At 20.7% G+C, this 25,801-nt stretch overlaps 1 protein-coding gene across 2 annotated transcripts; it reads left to right on the top strand.

Annotated features, from left to right (window-relative positions):
* The first annotated feature begins 1,137 nt into the window (after positions 1-1,137).
* On the top strand, positions 1,138-25,801 carry LOC122510321 (putative sodium-coupled neutral amino acid transporter 11). Of its 2 annotated transcripts, XM_043624874.1 has the most exons (7): positions 1,138-1,535; positions 10,180-10,233; positions 13,795-13,885; positions 17,859-18,068; positions 18,741-19,002; positions 21,482-21,830; positions 24,986-25,801. In XM_043624874.1, exons 1-7 carry the CDS (start codon positions 1,452-1,454, stop codon positions 25,502-25,504), a joined length of 1,569 nt encoding a protein of 522 aa, XP_043480809.1. In that variant the 5' UTR covers positions 1,138-1,451; the 3' UTR covers positions 25,505-25,801. The 2 variants fall into 2 exon arrangements, with proteins under 2 accessions (XP_043480809.1, XP_043480810.1); XM_043624875.1 differs by lacking the exon at positions 10,180-10,233 and having other exon boundaries at positions 24,986-25,800.

Genomic DNA, 25,801 nt, shown 5'->3' with positions numbered 1-25,801 from the left:
ATTTATAATTATAATTAATAATTATAATTATAATTAATAAATTCTGAGGAAAAAAACTAAAAAATAATTGATTTTGAAATTACTTACCAAAACGGAATAGCAGCACAAGACATTTTGAGGTTATGTTTTTTTCTCATTTTTTGACATAACGAAGTTATTTTTTCAAAACAACATTTCAAAAGAAGTTTTCAGACAGTTCTTTCAGTATACTGGGAAAAAGTAACCTAAACAGACAAATTTATTATTATTCAACAGGTTGTTCTTTTATTTTCCAAAATTTTGTTATAAATAAAATTGTCACTGTCTTGCAAAAATATTGTTCTAAATAATATTTAAATTTTTCAGTTCAATATAAATAAATTACAAAGAGAAATTACAATTTACAGTAAGATTTGTTTTATATATTAACAATACAATTTTATTAATTAATTTTCTTATTAATTTAGTTATTTTAAAATAATAAACAACTAATATCAACAAACCGAAGCAGAAGTGAAGATTTTGACAATTGTCAATCAGTCAATGATTATTCATTAATGTTTTTTCAATAAAATACGTTCTTCGGTGTAAATAACAAATAGTTATATGTAAAATCACACAATTTACCGCAAGAAACATACAAAAATTAATGTAAAATATCAAAAATAATTAAATTCGGAGCAGCAGTTTGTCACTTTGACAAGAAATGACAAGTTAAGAGAATACCCGCTCTGGATTGGCTGATAAAAACCAAAATGGCCGCCAAATGTAAACTGAACTCTGATTGGACGACAAACTACCGCCAGATTCAAATTTGAATTTCGATTAAAAAAAATTAAACTTCAGAATTATAATTAAAAAAAGAGTTTTCTGTTCATTCCTAGCAATAAGAACAGGTAATTATCGAATCGGATTAAAAATTTTCTCTACTAGATTAGAATTAGAGTATGTTTAGAGTATTTTTATTAGAGACGTACTTTTTTTCAAAAGTATAGTACTTTTCTTAGTGAAACAGTTGTCAGCACTGATGAAATTGCGCACACTTCAAAACATCATTGCGCACAGTAATGTGCACACAAACGAACCAGACAAATACTTGAATAAATTCCTTTTGTATATGTTTGTGTCGGTGTGTCGACAGCAAACATCAGCGGTAAATGGAATTCACTGCATTAGTATATTCGAATCAATACCATCAACACCAGCCCTATTTTCTTCTCACTATCCTTGTGGTGCTTCCCGCGCGGTCCGGAGTCCGGAATCCGGATACCGGAGGCGCTTTTTTAATCCCTTTTTGATTAATTGTTTATTTAAAAAAAAAAAATCTCAGAAACTTATCCGTAATTTCAATTTATCTCACATATTAAAACCAGTTTTAATCTTTGTTTCTTTAGAGAAAAATTGTTTTTTTCCCTATTTTTTTTTTTGAGTCTCACCCTCTCCCTCTCACTGCGAGTGCAAGACGAGGAAACATGCGGACCATGACAAATCCTGGTGAATCAAATAATCTCGATGAAAAAAGTTATATTTTAGAAGCCAAGAAAAATTTCGAGGATGTAAGTCAATTGAAATTATTTATTATATTCTAGTGGAAAAATTAATTTAAATTATTCTATTGTATTCTGTTTATTATTGCAACAAAACTGGAAAATTTGCAGAAAACAATAAATTCAAACGTCCCGCGATATTTTTTTATTTGACGCAAATAGCAAATGTTTTGCATGAAAATTCTTTAATAGAGAAAAAAAAACATTTTTTTACAAGAAAAATTATATTTTTACAAGAAAAATTATATTTTTTCAAGAAAAATATTATTGAAAATAGTTTTGTTTATTTAATGAAATATAATGAAAAAATATTTTTTCACAAAATAAAAAATTGTGAAAGAAGAAAAAATTGAGAAACATGAAAATAATTAATTTCTTGTTTGGAATTAAAATTCAATTGAATTTAAAAATTTAATTTTCATAGGTTTTAATTTAATGCAACGATAATTTGACATCTTTACATAAATATTAATTTTAATAATTTTAATTTAATATAAAATTTAATAATTAGTTTTTTATTATTAATTTAAAAAAATAATAAATATTAATAAAGAAACTATTAATATTTAGTTATTTATAAATAACGTGAGAATATTAATAAATATTAATTTAATAAAGTGAAAATAAATTAATATAATAAATTAATATTAATACATAATATTAATTATAGAATTAATAGCAATATTATTAGGCTAATAATTAATATTATTAAATTAACACTATAATTAGTTTTACTTTGATAAACAAAGAAAAATAATTATTTTTTAATTTTGGTTATTTTTGCGAAAAAAGTGTAAGAAAAATTATTTATAAAATTCAATTTTGTCGAGAATTTAGTTTAAATGGTTTAAATTAAAGCAATTAAATTTTGACAGTGAAATAAATTAAAAGTGATGATATATTGAGTAAAATATCATATCTTCGAAATATGTAATACTATTTTATGCACAAAATTTAATTAAATTCTTATCGATAGGAAATTACTTGGCAGGATTAATTTATTTCCATTGAATAATAAATTGTGTTTAAATGTCAGAACGTCGAAAGAAAATTACTAATTGCAAAAATTGGGAGAAATATAAAATATTTACTAAAAAAAAAAGAAATAAAATATTTATTAACTGAAAAATAAAAAATGTACTAAAATTAAAAACATAAAAGAGATAAAATACACAATTGAATAAAATAGAGAAAATAAATTATTTACTAATAGAAAAAAATAAGAAATAAAATATTTACTAAAAATAAGAAATAAAATGTTTACTAATTGAAAAAAATAGAAGAAATAAAATATTTACTAATATTGAAAAAAAGAAGAAATAAAATATTTCCACTGGAAAAAATAAGAAATAAAATATTATTTTTAACTGAACAATAAATGTTTACTAATTTAATATCTCAAATAAATCATCAAAATGTGCAAATGAAATTCTGTTTTAATCCCATATAGATTTCAGATTTGAATAATTCATAAAGAATATATTTTTTTCACTTCGTCTCGTATGATTAATATACAATCTCGTTATATTCAGTTTTAATAATTCGAACCGACATTCGTTGATTACAAAGAGATATTCATTTTAATTGAATGATTGTTTTTTTCAAAAAAAAAAGGAAAAAAAAAATATTAGAATCGTATGCGACATTTTTCTTCTGACCCACTTTTTGAAAAATTGAAATATGCATATTTTATTTTTATTCCCTTTTATATTTTTCATAATAATATGTGCAAAGAAATATTTTTAAATAATAAGAAATATTTTATTTTTTAAATAATATATTTTTTTCAAAAAGTAAATAAAATAAGGAGAAAATTAAATATTTAATTTATTATAATAATGTCGTTGTAAATGAAAAATGGGGATAAAGAACATATGAATTAAACATTTCGAAGGAATTGTTTCACTATTTCTTATGCATAATTTTAATTTAAACACCACTTCTTTGCAACTTTCCGCAAGAAATTTAATATATCTTCTTGGCGATTTAAATTACTTGAAAAATTTTCGTTGGAAAATTTTACAGTTTGCATTAATATAATATTTATCTTAATATTTATAGTTAATGTATAATAATTACAAAAAAATCATATACTATATTAATTAATAATTATTATAAAAAATTAATCCTATATTTACATTAGTAATAAATATGAAAATTAATATTTATTTATATTAAATCTACTTAGAATAGAATTTATTTTTTATTCTATTATATTTATATTAATTTGTTGTATTAATTTTTTATTATATTATTATTTATTTTATTTATTTTATATTAATTAATTTATGTTTTTTGAAATTTAAATTAAAATGTTTATACTAAATTGAATTTTAAATATAAAAAAATCCCAAAGGATTAAAAATTTGATATTGTCTAAAAATTATTGCAACTAAAATAATGCGCATTTTTTTAAAGAATAAAATACCTGATTTAAATATAATAATGTTATTTTTTTCGTTGAATAAAGGGAAACTTGTATTTTTATAACATGTATATTGTTGATGTCATAATGATACTCCTGCACAACAGCTGTCATCCAGTAGAATCAAATTACATCCCGCAATGGGTATTTTCCAAGCACAAAAGAGATTCACACGTGATTAAAAATTTTTTAATTTCAAAAATAATATATAATTTTCAATTTTTGTTCTAAAACTCAAGCTTCCATAGAAATTTGAAACTTGTTAATTTCATTCTATAGTATTATATAATATTTGAAAAAATAGTTTTTTATTTATTAATTCTGCACTAAATTATTTTTTTTCATCTGAAAAAAATATTTTCTTTGATTTAAATAATTGATTACTTGTCTATTATATACTTGAGTCAAATAATTTTTACTTGACTCAGAATAATATTTACTTGAATCAAAGAATTTTCATTTGCCTCAAAATAATATTTACTTGAATCAAAAAATTTTTACTTGAATAAAAATAATGTTTACTTGAAGCAAAGAATTTTTACTTGACTCAAAATAATATTTACTTGAATTAAAGAATTTTTACTTGAATCTGGAAATCTTTACTTGACTCAAAATGATATTTACTTGAACCAAAGAATTTTTACTTCACTCAAAATAATATTTACTTGCATCAAAAAATTTTTACGTGAATCAAAATAATATTTAGGTACTTAAACCAAAAAAATATTTACTTGACTCAAAATAATATTTATTTGAATCAAAGACTTTTTACTTGGCTCAAAATAATATTTTCATGAATCAAAGAATTATTATTTGATTTAAAATAATATTTACTTGAATCAATGAATTTTTACTTGATTTAAAATAATATTTACTTGAATTAAAGAATTTTTACTTGAATCAAAAAATTTTTACTTGACTCAAAATAATATTTACTTTTGCATCAAAGAATTTCTACTTAACTCAAAATAATATTTACTTGAAAAATTTACTTTAAGATACTTTAAAAATTTGTTTATAAATATTATAATGAAAGGAAAAACTATTTCAAATATTTATTTGACTCAAAATGATATTTAATTGAATCAAAGAATTTTTACTTGGCTCAAAATAATATTTTCTTGAATTAAAGAATTTTTACTTGACTTAAAATATTATTTACTTCAATCAAAGAATTTTTACTTATGAATCTGAGAATCTTTACTTGACTCAAAATAATTTTTACTTGACTCAAAATAATATTTACTTGAATCAAAGAATTTTTACTTGACTCAAAATAATATTTACTTGCATCAAAAAATTTTTTCTTGATTTAAAATAATATTTACTTGACTCAAATTAATATTTACATGAATCAAAGAATTTCTACTTAACTCAAAATAATATTTACTTGAAAAATTTACTTTAAGATACTTTAAAAATTTCTTTATAAATATTATAATGGAAGGAAAAACTATTTCAAATATTTACTTGACTCAAAATGATATTTACTTCAATCAAAGAATTTTTACTTGAATCTGAGAATCTTTACTTGACTCAAAATAATATTTATTTCACTCAAAATGATATTTACTTGAATCAAAAAATTTTTACTTGATTTAAAATAATATTTACTTCAATCAAAGAATTTTTACTTGGCTCAAAATAACATTTTCCTGAATCAAAGAATTTTTACTTAATTTAAAATAATATTTACTTGAATCAAAGAATTTTTACTTGACTCAAAATATTATTTACTTGAATCAAAAATTTTTACGTGATTCAAAATAATATTTACTTAAACCAAAATAATATTTACTTGACTTAAAATAATATTTACTTGAATCAAAGAATTTTTACATGACTCAAATAATTCTTACTTAACTCAAATAATTTTTTACTTCAATCAAACAATACTTATAATGCAGTAAATATTTCACTTGAATATTATTTCTTACAAATAAATATTTAGTTGATAATAGACAAGTAATTGTTTATTTGAATGAAATAAATTTTTTTATACATGCGCCCTTATAAATAAAATAATTATATTAATTTTTTTTGAATAATATAGTAAATAATTGTTATAATAAATAAACAATTATTAAAATTAATTTTTTTTTAAACTAATAAAAGCCGGAAGAAATAAATTAAATTTTAAATTATCATCAAACAACTCGCGCAAAGGGAAGTAAAACACTTTTCTTTTATATAATCAAATTGAAATTGTTTTGATAAAGAAAATTCTTCTTTGTCATAATTAGAGCTGAGGGACATTATTTGCGTTTATATTTAAAAGTTAATTTGGACCAACGGTACTTGAACTCCCACGCCATTTGAGAAAGCATTCTCTTTGCCTTTTACGTTCAAGACTAGAAGGCAAGTAGGTGTTCATACCGTTCGCAGTTTGTTTAAAAAGAAGCCAAGAGTTGGCTGTGTGTTAAAAAAAAAGTTTATTTTCTCTCTCTCTCTCTCTCTCTCTCTCTTTCTATTGTTATTTTTTTTTATATATATATTTCACTGTGAAAATTATACAAAAGTATTTTCAGACGTGTTCCCTTTAACTCGTCACATTTGTAAACAAGTTTAAATTAACAAACTTTGCAGTGTGTATATTATGAAACATTGTATTATTTAAGTGCACGCGATTATTTTCATTTCATTAAGTATGCAAATTTTTTTTTTTTTGTGTTCAAACTTTAAAAAGATAATGAAAACATAATTTATTATCTAATTATCTTCAGTGAAGGAAAGAGTATACGTGCGTTTATTTGTCAGTGTTACTTTTTTGTTTTTCATTTTATTTTTTTAACGAGTAGGTATTTTAATTATTTTTCTTTTTATTTAATTATACACAAACAAATTTATTTAATTTATTTTAATTATTATTTATTTTTAATTAATTCAATCTTAAAACGTTGAAAAAAATTTATTCGATTCAAATAACCGATTATTTTACTTTCCATTAAATATTTACTTGAATCAAATAATTTTTATTTGAGTCAATTAAATGGTTCAATTCATATTACTGAAAATCATTTATATTGATTTTATTTTTTTATTGGTTCGAATACAATTTATTTCACATACAATTTGATTTAATAATTTTTATACAAAAAATAATTTGATTTTAAAATATTTATTTGATAATTAATAGTTTTAAATATTTTATTTATTTATTTATATTTTTTTTAAATATTCAAATAACATAATATAATTATAAATAATTATTATCTATTGTATTTTGACTTGAACAAAATTAGATTACTTTTTTTTGTGAGAGAAGCCGCAAGAATACATTTTTGAACTTGGAATATCTTTTTCCCTAATTGTTTGCAATAAAAAAAAATACACGTTTTTAAAATAATTTTTCTCCTCCGGTGTGCCTCGACTTTAATTAGATTAGTTTCCGCGTTTGAATTTTTTTTAGAAATACGGTGCGAGGTCACAAGTTTGCTTTCATTTTACTACTCGTAACGTAAACTTTCACGAGTTATTTTATTGCTTTTGTAAATTTACTTTCCTTTCATATTATATTAAATGCAGAGGTCCATCAAATCAGTAATTTTATTAAATTGTGGTATTTTTTTTTAATTTTTATAAATACTAGAATTGCGTGTCTAAATTTTCTCTTATACGTCATATTTATTATTTTTTTTTCGTAAGCAAATAAATAAAAATAAATATTTTCAAATTTTTTTGAATTAAAAAAATGACACGAAATTCCAAAAATGTTTTGTATAATATTTTTTTTCGGGAAAAATTGTCTTAATATTGACGGAGCAAGTTTCGCAATAATAGTAGGGTGTAATATTGAGATAATAAATTTCAAAGGATCAAAATTGTACAATAAAAAAAATATTTCAAATATTGTCGAGCGTTATTAAAAAATTACGCAATATTCCGGTCATAAAAGTATTTTTAACTATTTTTATGAGATTTATTAAATAATAATTAAAATTGTATTACAATTAAAATTTTATACAACAAGTAAAATTGTATAATAATTAAAATTCGATAATAATTACAATTCTATAACAATTAAAATTGTATAATAATTAAAATTCGATAACGATTGAAATTCGATAATAATTACAATTCTATAACAATTAAAATTCGATAACAATAAAAATTCTACAATAATTAAAATTGTATAATAGGAATTAAAATTCGATAACGATTGAAATTCGATAATAATTAAAATTCTATAAGAATTAAAATTGCAAAATAATTAAAATTCTGTAACAATTAAAATTGTATAACAATAAAAATTCGACAGCAATAAAAATTGTATAATAATTAAAATTCTATAAGAATTAGAACTCTATAAGAATTAAAATTGTATAATAATTAAAAATCGATAACGATTGAAATTCGATAATAATTAAAATTCTATAACAATTAAAATTGTAAAATAATTAAAATTCTATAACAATTAGAATTCTATAAGAATTAAAATGGTATAATAATTAAAATTCGAAAACGATTGAAATTCAATGACAATTGAAATTCGATAACAATTAAAATTTTATAACAATTAAAATTCGATAGCAATAAAAATTGTATAATAATTAAAATTCTATAGTAAAAATCTATAATAATTAGAATTCTATAAGAATTAAAATTCTTTAATAATTAAAATTCTATAATTAAAATCGTACAATTAAATTTCTATGATGGAAGTTGAATAATTGAAATTAAATAATTGAAATTGAATAATTGAGATTAAATAATTGAGATTGTATAATTACAATTTTATAATTATATAAAAAATTCTATAATTAAAATTGTGTAATTTTAATTAGATAATTGAGATTGTATAATTATAATTGTTCAATTAAGATTCTGAAATTAAAATTCTATAATTAAAATCGTACAATTAGAATTGTATAACAATTATTTTTTTTCCTTTAATAATTCTCTGCCTCTATATAGTTTTGCGCAAAATTCAGCGCATCATTAAACAAAAATATGATTATAAATTAGAAGTGATTGAATAAACTGAGCGCACGGTGTAATTCCAGAACATAATCAACACATAACGGAATAATTCTATTAACTTTGGTTTTATCAAGAAATGCGGAAACTTTCCTGCGAACGATAAGACACCTAATTATAATACATTCAATAATTGCGCGGAATATAAAAAGCAGAATAAAAAAAAAAAATTAAAAGTGTAGAGACGAATTTATTTATTAAATGATTAATTAATGAAAAACAAGAAAGAAGACGGAAAAGATTGATTAATGAATGGAATTAATGAACCGAAATTGTACATAATTATACGTATAAAATAGATAATAATTATCAGAGTTGTTGTACATTTCCAACATTATGTTGATTTTTTAATTCTTCGACTGGTTTAATTAGTTTCACATTTATGATAAGAAAGTAAATTTTCTTTTTTATTTCTTATTCATTTTTTTATTTATACTTCATTTTTTCTAATTATTTAAAATTTTCAAAATTATTTTAAAATTAGGTACTCAATAATTAATTTAATTTTCTTTTTCTTTTTTGTTTATAAAAATTTTTATTTTAGTTTTTTTTTTAGTTTTTTTTTAAATTTTAGTTTAAAAAAATTTATAAATAAAATAAATAAAATTATTCATTTAAAACAGTATTTTTCAAATTAAAATATATTTGTTTACTATTTATTAGCAAACTTAGTGTTCGATTTACGTTATCGTAATTGTTTTTAGAACTTAGTGTAATTCCTAACTTCACCTTCAACTTTAGACAATATTTAAATATTTTTCGTATTCATTTAAAAAAAAAAAAAATCGACTCCAAACAGTAGAACATATTGTAACGTAGCTTGACAATTTTTTAAAATTCTATTTTGTTGCTATATTTTTTAATTTATAAATTTGTAAAGTTATTAACTTCTATTAATTTATAAATTTCGTAATTATTTTTTATAATTTCAATTTTATAATTTTTTGGCAAATATATAACTTTTTTGACAAAAAATTATAATTGTATAATTATAATATTAAAAACATTATTACTGGATAATTATTATAATTTTTATACATAAATTGTATTATAAAAATTTATAAAAATTAAATTTTATTTTTATTTTATAAAAATAAAATTTTATTTTTTTTATAAAAATTAAATTTTATTTTTACTTTATAAAAATTATAATTTTTATATTTTTCCTTGACTTTTTAAAGTTTAAAATAAAATAGAAAATTTGCATAAAATTAGTGAATCTAGTGTGTATTTAGTTTTGATATTCGACAGGGAGGAAGCCTCAACTCGGAAGATTCCTATGACGACATGAGACGTCTAGTTAGGGTAAGATTAATTGTTTAGCATATCGCAGACAGTGTGGCTTTTAGTTCGTAAATATTTATTGTTTGAAGCGATATATAGTTGTTGCATGGAACATTTTATTTTTCTATTTAAAAAAAAAAACAATTCGTATCTGTTACTGCTTTATGTAATAAATTTTTTTCTCATTTATTCTACTTTATCTATATAGTTATAAAACGTAATAATTTAGTGAATTTATAGACATTATAAAAAAAAAGATTAATTTGAAACCAAATTAAAAAAATCTATATCAAACAGTAAATAATATTTATAAAATATTTACAAAATAAATTGAAATTAATTAAATTAAAAAACTTCTTAAATTTGAATTAGTAAAAATATTTACTAATTGGCTTTTTGCTTTTGAATTAGTAAATTTTACTAATAAATACTAATTTCAATTTTCAAATCCATTTGTTTACAATATTCAATTTCACGAAATTTCAATTATTTGTAAATTCTTCAATTAAATAAATATTAGAAAATAAAAACTTCAAATAATATTTAAAAAATTCAGTGAATCTTTTTCAAAAAAAATTAATTTCAAAATTCAATTATTATTGTTAAAAATTTACGCTATATTGCTTTTATAATATTCAATTATTATCTAAAATTTTAACTGGAAATTAATTTTTAAATCAATTTTTATTAGAAAATTCGACTAGAATTATTTAAATTAATAATTAATTAATATTTTCAATTATTTAAATACAAAAATAAATAATTTATTGAATAATTGAATGTTTCTTAAAATTCAATTCCCATAAAGAATCTTTATCAACAAATTTTCAAATAATTGAATTCTATCAACGAATTTTATTAAAATTTTTAAAAATAATTACATTTTTCGAGAAATTTAATTAAAAACAATTGAAATTCTGCAATGAGTTTTATTATTTATGAAAATAATTGAATGATTGCGAAGAAATTTATAAAAAAAAAAATTGTAAATAATGAAATTCCTGTGAAATTTTTACTATTTTTTGAAAATAATTAAAAGTTTGTGTAGAATTTTATTAAATTTTTTTTTAAATAATTGAATTCTTTAGAAAAATTTTATGATAATAGTAGATATTGAAAATCATTGAATTGAGGAAAATTTTTGAAAATAATTGAATTTCGAAGGAAGAATTTAATTATTTCTAAAAATAATTGAAATTTTGATAAGAATTTAAAAAAGTTTTTGAACTATGTTCAAAATTCAATTATAATTGAATTTCTGCGAAGAATTATTATTATTACTTTTAAAAATAATTGAATTTCTGCAATCCTTTTTGAATCAAATTACGGACCTTTTTTTAAAAAAAACGGACTTTTAGGGACTTTTACGTAATTTACGGATCTAGTTCTGCAATTAGTAAATATTTTTACTAATTAAAATTTAGAAAGAAATTGAAATAAGCTAATTAAAATTAATTAATTAAATTGAATTTATTTAAACAAATTCAAAATGAGTAATTTCAATTAATTAATAAAATTTATTTAATTGAAACTAATTAATTAAAATCAATTGAAATTAATGAAATTAAATAAATAGAAATGAATGAAACGAAATTAATTTAATTACTTTATAAAAGTTGTTCGCTAACAAACCATTATAATTTGCATCTTGTTTTATAAATAAATGAAAATTCATAATCCACCCGTAAATATAACTTTTGAAAACATTACATTAAAAACTATAATCAGGGCATGAAAATTAAATATTCAAATAACTTAATAGCGCGATTGAATTGTTTTCCCTTGTCCTTGGGAAAAACAAAATGTTTTGCTGTCATCAAAAAAGTTTTGAAATTTTATTATAATGAACTAAATAATGCGTTTCAAGGAAAATTATTATCAATATACAGAGCATCAAAAAGTGAATTTAATTCCTGAAAATTCATAACTTTATTTCGAAAATTGTTTTTTATCGAAAAATCAAAAAAGAAAAATACTTATAAGCATATATAAAAAAATCAATAAAAATATATAGAAAACTACATAATCTAAAAATAGATTTTTAGTCTCTGCGCAAATGGTTTAAGTGTTTTTTTTGTCGTTGCAAAAACAAAAAAAAATTACTTTAGAGAGAGAGTTTCTTATTTTTGTATTTGTGTAACAAACATCAATAAACTAAATAATTCTATATCGGAAAATGAAGATATATAGGATTTAAAGCGCTTACGATGTACTTTATCCTTCTATACTTTCATGGACTTATTTTCAGTCGCACTTCGAATCGACATTTAAATAAAAAAAAAAAAAAAAAAGAAAAATTGGTATTTTCCTTGTATTTTAAATTTTATTTGTTTATTTCGCTTGTAGCGATTGGCAAAAAAAGGAAGTTTTTAAAAAAAAGTCTTCTTTAATTATTCCCCCAAGGATATGCTCTGGGGATATTATATAGCTTACAACTTCTAGTGCTTAGCTAATATCTTGATTAAGTCTCTTTGAGCTCAAAATTGATCACGTGGAATAAGTTTTTTTTTTTTTGTCGTCAGAAATGTGAAATTTGATAATTAGTCGCTGAAAATTTATCATGTTGATAATTAAAATTAAAAAAATTATAAATATAATAATTAATTAAAATTACTTGAACAAAATTAAAATATTATAATAGTAGCAGTATATTTATATTTATATAATATTGTATAATATTATAATAATAACTGAAAAAGCCATAAGTTTCTCTAAAAAAAATTTATTTGATTAAAATAACCGATTAGTTGACTATTATCAATTAAATATTTAATTGAATCAAATATTAATTTATTGGAGTCAATTGAATGGTTTAGTTCATATTTGCTTCAAATACTGAAATTATTGGTTCAAATACCATTTAATTGACTCCAATAAATATTATTTGATTCAAGGAAATATTTAATTGATAATAGTCAATTATTCGGTTATTTGAATCAAATAAATTTTTTTTTCAGTGTAAGTTAGCGAAAATTTAAATGGAAACAACCAAAAATATTTCGCTAATACAGTGAAATTTGTATAAATAATTTTTTAAAATTATAAATACTATAATTTTAATATTTTAATTTTAATATTTCATTTTAATATTTTAATTCTAATATTTCATTTTAATATATTTAACTTTAATATTTTGTTCATTTATTAATAGTTTATTTTTATCTTCTGGCCTTGAATGTGCTTCCGACGAATTCTTATAATTAAAATTTTCATTACCTAACTGCAGTGGAATGTTATTAATAATCAATTTACCAATGAATTAAATTATGCAATTCTCTAAAGAAGAACTTTTTTAAAAAATTTCTATTAAGTTATAGAGGAAGATTTTTTATAACAATTTTATATTCTTACAGTTTGAAACTTAAATATAAAAGAAATTATTAATTTTTTCTTATATAAATTTTGTTCTAATTTTGAAAGAAAAATAAAATTATATAATAAGCTTTAATTATATTTAATATAATTTAATATTTATTATATTTAATACGCAAAAATTAATTTTTTATAAAAATTCCAAAATTCAATTTACTGTTTCATATTATATCATTATTGATTGGATATGAATTTATTTTCTCTTTTCAGGAAAATGAAGAAGAAGATAAAGACAAATTTACCAGTTTACCACTGGCCAGCTTTAACTTCATTAATTCCATTATTGGAAGTGGTGTCATTGGTGAGTAAATTGGTGATTAAAAATTCCCTTTTTGATAATTTCTCATTTACAAACGGAAAACTAACGCAAGAATTTAATAATTTGCGTCTGCTACTAGAAATTTCTGTTTTTCTTCTTATAAATAAATAAGTGTGGAATTCAAAATAAGTCTTCTTTGGGTGAAATAGACTTTCGCTACGAAATAGAATTTCACCACTTTTTGCAGCGAATTTAATGAAAAATTAAATTTGAAACTTTTTGTCTGACTGTAATTTTCTTATACTACTGAATTTGAAGAAAAATTTTGTCTTATTAAAACTAATTTTAAAATTATATATTATATTATTATATTTAACTATTTTTTAATGAAAAATTGAATTTGAAACTTTGTGTCTGACTATAATTTTCTTATACTACTGAATTGGAAGAAAATTTTTGTCTTATTAAAACTAATTTTAAAATGATACATTATATTATTATATTAAACTATTTTTTAATGAAAAATTAAATTGAAACTTTTTGTCTGACTATAATTTTCTTATACTACTGATTTAAAAGAAAAATTTTGTCTTATTAAAACTGGCTCTTACTATTGCTGGTATGACTAATACACGTGACATAATCTTGGCTGACCTCAACTTTGTCTATTAATCGTTAGGTCACACGAATCGAAAGACTTTTGTCTGACTAAAATCAGTTTTTACTACTTAATTAAGAAAGTAATTTTTCTTTTTTTCTAGGATTTTAAATATTTTTCGGATTGAAACGATCATTTACTATAATAATAATCAACAATTCTGCTGAAATTAAGAAATACTTTGTCTGACTAAAACGACTCTTTACTACTTAATAACTGAAAGTGCGATTTAAAAAATGATTGTCTGGCTAAAACGAAATTTTACTACTTAATAAATATGTATGGAAACTGATGAACCCTTTGGCTGACTAAAGCGATCCTTTTCTACTTAGTTTCTATAGTAATGATTTCAAAAAAACATTTATCTGACTATAATGACATTTTACTACTTATTAAATGATTTAAAAAATTGAGAAACCCTTCGGCTGACTAAAACGACTCTATACTACTTAATTACTAATATAGGAATTTTTTAAAAAACGATTGTCTGACTATAACGGAAGTTTACTACTTATTAAATATTTATGGAAACTGATAAACCCTTTGGCTAACTAAACTATCCTTTACTACTTATTTACACTGTAATAAAGATTTTTAAAATATCCTTTGTCCAACTAAAACGGCCCTTTTGCTACTAACTTCACAGTTTTCTTGAAAATACTTTCGTAAGTGAATCTTATTGATAGAGTTTAAAAAACATTTGTCCGGCTAAAACAGACTTTTACTACTTATTAACTATTTACAGAAAGAAAGATAATTTTTGGCTATTATTAAATACTTACAGAAATTAGGAAACCCTTTCGCTGACTAAAACGATCCTACTCTACTTAATTTCAATAGTAATGATTTCAAAAAAAAATTTGTCCGAATAAAACAGACTTTTACTACTTTGTAATTACTAATAGAAATTAAAGAAAGCTTTGGCTCACCAAAACGACCCTCTACTACGTAATCACTATATTAATGAGTTTAATAAAACATTCGTCTGACTAAAACAACCTTTTTCTACTTAGTAAATTTTTGTAGAAACTGGAAAATCTTTGTCTGGCTGAACATAGTTTTAACGATTCAAAATAAATTGTTTGTCTGACTAGAACGAGCCTTTACTACTTACTCAGTAATAATAATGACTTTAAAAGACACTTGTCTGACTAGAACGAACTTTTACTACTTATTAAATGCTTCCAAAAACTATGAAACCCTTTGGCTGACTAAAAGTTCCTTTACTACTTAATTACATATAATGATAATGATTACAAGGCTCGGATCGACTTTAAGACCTAAAAAAAATTTTTTTATGGCAAAATATTAATGGGGTATTATTAGAATTGAGTGTAGAATTTAACAAAATTTTTTTATAAAAATTATTTTATTTTTTGTTTTTTATTTGCAAAGAGACACAAAAATAATTATTTCTTTCGTTTTTTTTTAACATCTTTGTCAATATAAGTAAAAATACTAGTTTTTTTTATATACGATGAGAGACACAAAAATAATTTTTAATCGTAATAATTATTTTTTAACGCAAAAAAAATACTTAAAAGAATCAAATAATCGCCGTTGTGATTATTATTTATTTGAAAATTCATTTTTTAATATTATTATTTTTTTATTATTTAAAAAAAAATGTTAATAAAATTGTACATAAACATTTAATTATTTCCATGAATAATAAAAATTTCACAGGAATTCAATTATTTACAAATTTTTTAAAAAATTTCTTCGCAATAATTTCATTATTATTTTCATAAATAATAAAAATTTCACAGGAATTCAATTATTTTTATAAAAAATTATTAAAAATTCTAGAAAATAATAATTGAATTGAAAAGAAATTATCTTTAATTATTATAAAACATGAAGATATCGATTGCTGAGCGATTTCTTCATGTTTTATAACAATTTTTTTTATAATTTTTATAATTTCAAAAAGTTTGAATTTGAATCTTTTGAAGAATTTTAATTCCTATGGAAAAATAATAATAATTTAATATATTTATTTAAAAAAGAAGTTATATTCATGTTTTCGAATAATTTAAAAGAAATTCGTTAATAAAATGTAACAGAACATTTTTTTTGAGTACATTTTTTTCCTTTATCTTCTAAGAATTTTAAAAGTTTCAATTTAATTTTCAATTGTAATTATAGTAATTGACAAAAAGAATTTAAAAACATTTTTTTCCTTTATTTTTAAAACACTATGAATTTTATTAAAGCAATAAATTGTAATTAAGAAATAGAAATGATGCAAATTATTTCTTAAAATAAAAATTGAGAATTTTCTACAAAAATATTAAGAAACGGGAATATCCAATGTTTTTCTTCCCAAAAGAAAAAAATGAGTTTGTAAACAATATTGTTCTTGAGAAATAAAAATTATGAATGGAATTTGTATATTTTCTATTTTTTTAATCATAATTTTTGTAAACAGTTAACAATTTGATTTAATATTTTTATAAATAAAAAGGAGAAAAATTTACATAATTTAACTCAGTCAAAAGAAAATTGTTATAGAAAAAAAAATGATCTTACAAGTGTATAATAAAGAAAATGTATTTGTTAATCATAATATTTTTAAATTTTCCAATTTTCTAATTTCAAATATTATTTTATTAAAAATCATGAAAAAATACAAAAGCATAGACAAAAACTAACTTCAAAGTGTGGACAGACAGAATTAATGAAAGAATGTAATACGAAAATTATTATTTAGTAGATAATAGATAATAAACAATAGATAATAAATAATAGATAATACATAATAAATAATAGATAATAGATAATAGATAATAGATAATAGATAATAGATAATAAAAAATAGATAATAGATAATAAATAATAGATAATAAAAAATAGATAATAAATAATAGATAATAAGTAATAGATAATTTACAAAAAAATATTTCTGCTATTTAAAATTTAAGTAAAAAAGTAATTGAAAAATGTGAAAAAAGTCGATTAGTCGCATTTTTTCACAAAAAAGTCGAAAAAAGTCGAAAGTCTCATAATCCGAGCCCTGTATTAAGAAATCCTCTGTCTGACTAAAACGACCCTTTACTACTTATTAGATACTTTTAAAAATTAATTTATCCTCTGGCTGACCAAAACGACTGTTTACTACTTAATTCCTAAAAAATGATTTTAAAAAACCTCCGTCTGACCAGAATGTCTCTTTACTACTTATTTCATAACTATATTGCATTTCAGATATTCTTATAGTTATTCTTCCAAAAATAATTTTTAAATGACTATGATTTTATTCAAAAATTATATTAATTATAAAATTGAAGATAAATTTGCAAACTGGACTCGAAAATTTGTTAAATTAAAAATTAATACGCCTCTGATTAATTTCAGGAATACCCTATGCGCTACATCAAGCTGGATTTGGTTTAGGAATGATATTATTGATAGTAGTTGCTGCACTCACAGATTACTCATTAATTTTGATGGTCAGGAGTGGACATCTTTGTGGGGAAATGAGTTATCAGGGTTTAATGAGGGCGAGCTTTGGCCGCCCTGGTTTCTACATTCTCACAGTACTTCAGTTCATTTATCCTTTTATAGGTACCTTTTTCACTATTTTCACTATTTTCACTATTTTTACTATTTTTACTATTTTATTTATTTATTTTAAAACTTCTTTTGTATACTCTTTTTTTCGTATTAAAAATACGTTATACTATAATTATATTATAATATTACAGTTTCTTTATTTATTTCCTAAAATATTTACTGAGAAAAAATTATACTCGTTTCAAGTAAAAAATAATTTTAAGTGATTTTGTTTCATTGAAATTAGTTTGCAAACTTAATCCCAATATATAGAAAATATTTACTGCTTCGATTGAAAAATATAATTTGTTCGAATATTTATATTTAATTCAAAACATATTTTGAGTTTTGATTTTAAAAAAAATTAAAAATTTTTATTTTAAAAATTTTTAGTTTTAAAAACTTTATGCTTGATTCAAACTTAAAAGTTTATAAACAATTTAAAATCAACCATAAATTATGTTTGAATTAAATATAATATTTCTGTAAATGAACCAAAAAAAATTGGTTTGAATTAAACTTAAATTTTGTTTTACTGTATAGCAAAGATATTTTAAGTTTGATTTAAACAAAATTTGTTTGAATAAAAAAAATTCATTTTCTCAGTGTTAATTAATTATAGTTCCTTAAATAGTATTTATTTAAATTAAATACTAATTATTTATTATTATTTCTATGTTGCAGCGATGGTTTCCTACAATGTAGTCGTTGGCGACACGGTGACAAAGGTTTTAATCAGAGTGACTGGCATTGATGATTCCAGTTTCCTTTGGTTTCTAGTGAAACGAGAAATGGTGATATTTTTGTCGACTATTCTCATTACGGTTCCATTATGCCTTTACAAAAATGTCGCCCGTCTCGCAAAGATCTCATTTCTCTCTCTAGTCTGCGTAGGATTTATTCTTTTAGCAATTTTCATTCGAATGGACACAATGTCGTCTCTGGTGTAAGTTTTTCGTACAATTTATTATAATCGCAATTAAATTATAATTTTTCAATTAAAAATTTATATATATGCGAAGCAGCAAAATTCAATTTTTTTTTTCTAACAAAAAGAAAACTTTTACGATACAAAGGAAATGGGATTTAAGAAATAATCCCTGAACTCTGAGTCTGACTAAAACCATCTTCTCATTAAATAAATTTAAAAAACTCATTACATAAATTTGGACAGAAGGGAGAAATAAAAATTTCTTCTGACTGACAAACACTTTTTTTTACAATCACGAAAAATAACTGAACTTTGTGTCTCACCAAAAGTGTCTAGCACTACTCATTAAAAAAATTACCAATGCTTAGAAAAATTACTACATATTAAAAAAACTACCACTGATTAAAAAAATTCTTGGAATTAAAAAATTATTATAACTAGTAATTGAAAAAATTGCTACTTAAAATTAAAAATCGCCTTCTTCATGTTTTGTAATGATTTAAATTACCATAAAATATTTCAAAAAAAGTTAATTATTTACAAAAATCCTAATAAAATCCTTCGCAAGAATTCAATTATTTAAAAAAATGTAATAAAATTTCTCAAAAAAATTCAATTATTTAATAAAATGAAATAAAATTTCTCAAAAAAAAATTAAATTATTTTAAAAAATGTTATAAAAATTTCTCAAAAAAATTCAATTATTTAAAAAAAATGTAATAAAATTCGTTGCTAGAATTCAATTATTTTTATAAATAACAAATTCATAAATTATAGAGGAATTCAATTATTTAAATTTAAAAATAAATAATTTATTGAAATATTGAATAATTGAATGTTTGTTAAAATTAAATTCTCATAAAGAATTTTATCAACAAATTTTTAAATAATTAAATTCCTTGGACGAATTTTAATAAAATTTATAAGAATAATTTAATTTTCAGAGAAATAATTGAAATTTTGACAGGATTTTTTTTTTTGTTATTTTTGAACATAATTGAATTCTTGCGACGAATTTTATAAAAATCTTTTCAAATAATTGATATTTTTCGAAAAATTTTATGAAATTTTGTAAGTACTTTAAATAATAATTGAATTTCTGTAAAAAATTTTAATTACTCATAAAAATAATTGAATTATTTCGAAGAAATTTTATTAAAAATTTTGTAAATAATTGAATTCCTGTGAAATTTTGCCAAGAATTTTATTAAAAAAATTTAATTTTTAGTATTTTTAAATAAAATTCTTCTATTAATCTAGTATTTATGAAAATTGTAAAAATTATTTATTAAATAATTTAAAAGTAATAATTTTATGATAGTTCTTGAAAAAGAAATTATTGTCAGAAATAGAAAAAAATTAAAGGTTTTGTATTAAAATTCGTGGTAATTTTTTAGATTACGAGGCAAACCAAAAAAAAAAAAAAAAAAAACATCAAAATTCAGAGTTTTCTCATGAATTTTAAAAATACAATTTTTTCCAGTACTTTTACTGAAAATCCCTGACTTTTCCCTGAATTCTCTGACCTGTGGCAACCCTGCACTAATAATTTAAAAAATTGCAATTAATAATTAAAAAAATTTCTTTCCACTGAATAAATGTCAAGAAAAATGAAAATTAATAGTAAAAAAATTACTGCCACTGATTAAAAAAAAATTTCTATCGATAATTAAAAAATTTCCACTTAAAATTAAAAGAATTACAATTAATAATTAAAAAATTTTTTTTCCACTAAATAATCGTCTATTAACTACTCATTAGAAAAATTACGATTCTTCAAAAAATTAATGCTACTAATTAAAAAATTACTAGTAATAATTAAAAAAAAATGATGATTAGTAATTAAAAAAATTTCTTTCCACTGAATAATCGGCGAGAAAAATGAAGATTTTTCAGTTGAAAAAAAGTCTCTGAACTTTATGTCTGACTAAAAGCGTCTATAGCTACTCATTAAAAAAATGCCACTATACTAATTAGGAAAATTACTGCTATTACCTAATTAAAATACTAAATACCACTAATTTAGAAAATTCCTTTATCACTGAAAATACAGTGGGACAAATAAAAAATTTGTTTGTCTGACCAAAATTCCGTCTGTTAATTATCCGTAATTAATATAACGTTTCCTAATTAAATAATTCTCATTCAAGTACACACAATTTTTTTTTATTTCACGAAATATTTTTCTATTTCTGATTTTTATATTTTAATTTCTAATTATGATTTTTGGATTATAATTTCTGATTACGATTTTTGATTATAATTTCTAATTATGATTTTTGATTATAATTTCTGATTATGATTTTTTATTATAATTTCTGATTATGATTTTTGATTATAATTTCTAATTATGATTTTTGATTATAATTTCTAATTACGATTTTTGATTATAATTTCTGATTATGATTTTTGATTATAATTTCTGGTCTATGATTTCTGATTATGATTTCTAAATATTATATAAGATTTTCATTTCTTTTGATTTATTTTTCAGACCAACTGCCGAGAACAGTTGGAGATTCGCCAATTTCCCTGGAATCATACCAGCGGTTGGTATAATGGCATTTGCATTTATGTGTCATCACAATACATTTTTAATATACGGCTCAATTGAGCGGGCAACACAACAAAAATGGGACGTTGTCACTCATTGGTCTCTTTTTACATCATTTCTTATCGCTGCAGCATTTGGCATTGCAGGATATACGACATTCACCACTTATTCTCAAGGTGATCTTATGGAAAATTATTGCTGGAATGATGATCTCATGAATTTCTCCAGAATCATGTTTAGTGGCACAATTTTATTGACATTTCCCATTGAGTGCTTCGTGACTCGAGAGGTAAGTGCAAGTATATATACCGAGATTAAAAAAAAAAAAAAGTTTTTTCATATTTCTCGCTGATTAATAAAAAATGTAGGAGCAAAAAAAAAAAAAAATGAAAAAGGTGTCCTCTGTATATATATTTCTGAAAGTCGTAACAGTAAATCAAAATATAACAATTTTCAAGGTTTATATATGCAGGAGATAAATTTTATATTGAAGTTTTTATGTGGAGCGTAAAAATGTTTCTAAATCCGCTTTTATTTGTTGTTTTGTAAATTTATTTTTTTTTAATTTAATTCTGTTCTATTTTTTAATTCTTTTATTTTATTATTTTTTATTTCTATTCTATTCTATTCTATTCTATTCTATTCTATTCTATTCTATTCTATTCTATTCTATTCTATTCTATTCTATTCTATCTTTTTTCCTATTATTGCTAATTTTATTTATTCAAATTTTAAATTTTCTAAAAGAAGAATTTATGAGAAATAATTTTTTCTCTCAATATTTTTTCAGTTTCTTTCATTTGATAAACTTCAAAAATTTTATTTAATTCAAATAAACGCTTACTTTATAAACAAATAAATTTTTATCATCAAATAAACTTTTATTGTCTAGTAAATATTTATGTGCATCAAAAAATTTTTATTTAAGTAGTAATTAAATTTTAATTGCTTCGAATATACTGAATTTATTGACACAAAAATTACTTCATTTGAATTTTTCTTCTTTCAAGAAGATTGTAATTTTATAAAAATTATTCTCGAAGAAGTAGAAGAAAAAGAAAAGGAAGAATTCTTAAAAAAAATATTCAATTTTTAAAATTTTACAAAAAATATTTTTTATTTTTATTAATTTTCTTTTTCCATTAATTTGAATTTTTTTTCATTGACGAGAAATTTTTTAAATAAAAATTCTTCTGGAGAAAGAAAAACAAAAAGATAATAAAGAATTCGAGAAAAAAATATTCAATTCTTAAAATTTTCAATAAATAGGTACATATTATTTAGTTTTCCACATTTTCAATTTTCATTTATTTTAATTGTTCTTTTTAAAAGAAAAGTTCGTTTGTACATAAAAATTCTGTTAAAAAAAAGAAGAAGAATCGTAATAATTATTCAATTTTTAAAATTTTCCAAAAATTATTTCTTTTTGAATTTTGAATTTTTATCCACTGGAATTTTACTTTCTTAAAGAAGAATTTAATTAAATAAAAATTCTTCGGAAATAAAAAAAAAAGAAAATTTGAATTATAGATAAAAAAATCCAATTCTTAGTAATTTCCAAAAATCCATTTCTTTATTCGAATTTTTTAATCTGTAAAAAAGAAAGTTCTTGAAAATAAAAATCTTTTTTATACATTTCTTCTCAAATTATTTTTTTTTAATCGATGATTTATTTGGAAATCTTCTCCTTGAATAAATTTTCCTGAAGTGAATTTTTCTTCTTTAAAGAACAATTTGAATAAATAAAAATTCTTCTTGAAGAAGAAAAAGATGAAGAAAAAGAAAATATTCAATTCCAAAAAATTTTTTTCAAAAAATACAGTAAACAATAATCAATATTACTTTTTCAAAAATTAAATATTGAATTATTAATTTCTTTAAATCTTCTACATTAATAATCGTTGTATTTCGGTAATCTGTTCGCAGTTTGAAGTTAGTTGTTTTTTGCCTTTTTGATTCGTAACTTTTTTAATAATTTTTCTTTTTAAATATTTTAATTTTAAAATTAATGCATTGAAAATCATCGAATTGTTGCAAAGAATTTTAACAAAAAATTTGATAATAAAATTCCTTTGAAGAATTTTATTATTTAGGAAAATAATATTGAATTCTCTCGAAGAATTTTGTTAAAATTTTTAAAAATTCAAATTCAATTTTTTTTTTAAAGAATTTCTTTGAATTTTTTTTAAATAATGGAGTTTCTTTAATAATTTTAATTAGAAATCTTGAAAATAATTGAATTTTATGAACAATTTCTTTCAAGCTTTTTAATTAATCGTGTTCATAAAATAATCTAAATTGAACATTTAATTATTGAAGTTTATTAAAATTTTTGATAAAAATTGAATTCTTTTGAAAAATTTCATAACGAATTAAGAAACAAATTAAATTTTTTCGTGAAAATTTTTTGAAAATAATTGAGTTTTTGCAAAGAATTTTACTATTTATAAATATAATTGAATTGTTTCGAAGAATTTATTAAAATTTTAGAAAAAAATTGAAGTTCTTGAAATATTTTAAAACAAATTAAGAAAAAATTAAATTCTTCTGTGAAATTTTTTTGAAAATAATTGAATTTTTGCAAACAATTTTACTAAATTTGTAAATATAATTGAATTTTTGCAAAGAATTTTACTATTTATCAATGAAATTGAATTTTTCCGAAGAATTTATTAAAATTTTAGAAAAAAATTGAATTCTTTCATGAAATTGTTTGGAATATAATTGAATTTTTGAAAAGAATTTAACTATTTATAAATATAATTGAATTGTTTCGAAAAATTTTTTAAATTTTAGAAAATAATTGAATTTTTTCGAAAAATATTATTAAAATTTTTTTACAAATTGAATTCTTTCATGAAATGTTATTAAAATTGTCTTAAAAATAATTGAATTTTTGCAGAGAATTTAACTATTTATAAATATAATTGAATTTTTTCGTAGAATTAATAAAAATTTTAGAAAATAATTTAATTGTTTTAAAATATATTTTATATCGAATTAAGAAAAAAATTTTCTTCCTTCATGAAATTTTTTAGAAAATAATTGAATTTTTGCAAAGATTTTTACCATTTAAAATAATAATTGAATTGTTTCGAAGGAGTTTATTAAAATTTTTAAAAATAAATTTATTCGTTCGTGAAATGTTATTAAAATTTTATTTAAAAATAATTGCATTTTTTTGCAAAAAATTTTACTATTTATAAAAAATAATTGAATTTATGCGAAGATTTTTATTAAAATTTTTGAAATTAATAAACAAGAATAATTAATTAGTAAATTAATAAATAATTAAATTTTTTTAAAGTTTGAATATGAAATTATTCAAAAATTCATATTTAAAAATAAAATTTTATTTAAATTTAAAATATGAATTTATTTAAATTATTTACTGTATAATAATGATCTATTATTAAATAAAAAACAAAAAATTTTCCCTCACAGGTGTTGATAAACGCAATTCGAGGGAGGGACGACGTGGAGAATCACGACATCTATATATCGGGATCTGATAGACAGTATCTAATAATAACATTGAGTATAATTGGTGTTGCCTATATTATATCAATGACAACGGACTGCTTGAGTATTGTCCTCGAATTGAATGGTATTTTAGCTGCTGTACCATTGGCCTACGTTCTTCCTGCACTCTGCTATCTAAAACTCGAGGAGGGCTCACTTCTATCAGCAAAAAAATTACCCGCCCTCGGTCTTCTGATTGCCGGCATTTTTGCCGCAATTTCCGGTCTAATACTAATTATTATTAACGAACATTCCGGCACCAGTTCTTGTGTACACGGTAAAGTAATGCCTTATTGTATCAATAATTCAACACTCAATAACACTATTAGTACAACCGCAATCAGTATTCTCACTAATCAGACAACAATTTCGCCGATTATGTCTAATTTCACGACGACAACAACAACAACAACATCAACAATTTTACCACCAATAGTCTAAGGGAAAAAAATTCACTTTCTCACCAAAAGTCTAATGGAGGAAAAAAATTAAACTTTATCATCAAAAGTTTCAAAGAAAAAATTAACTCTATCACCAAAATTAAGTTTTAAAAGAAAAAATGAACTTTTGGTCACAGTTTTTCTTCAGATATCAAATTGAGTCAAAAAACGCATCAAATCTTTGCTTCGTAACAATTTTGATTCTTTTTTTTGTCGCAAAAAATTTTAATTTTACTCAAATTGAGTCAAAAAATTTGAATTTAATTCAAATTGAGTCAAAAAACGTCAAAACGTTGGT

Source organism: Leptopilina heterotoma, unplaced genomic scaffold, assembly GCF_015476425.1.
Source record: "Leptopilina heterotoma isolate Lh14 unplaced genomic scaffold, ASM1547642v1 Lhet_68, whole genome shotgun sequence".
In the NCBI taxonomy this organism is placed as follows: Eukaryota; Metazoa; Arthropoda; class Insecta; order Hymenoptera; family Figitidae; genus Leptopilina; species Leptopilina heterotoma.
The sequence above is the reverse complement of the archived record's forward strand: the minus strand, read 5'-3'. Positions and strand labels throughout refer to the sequence as shown.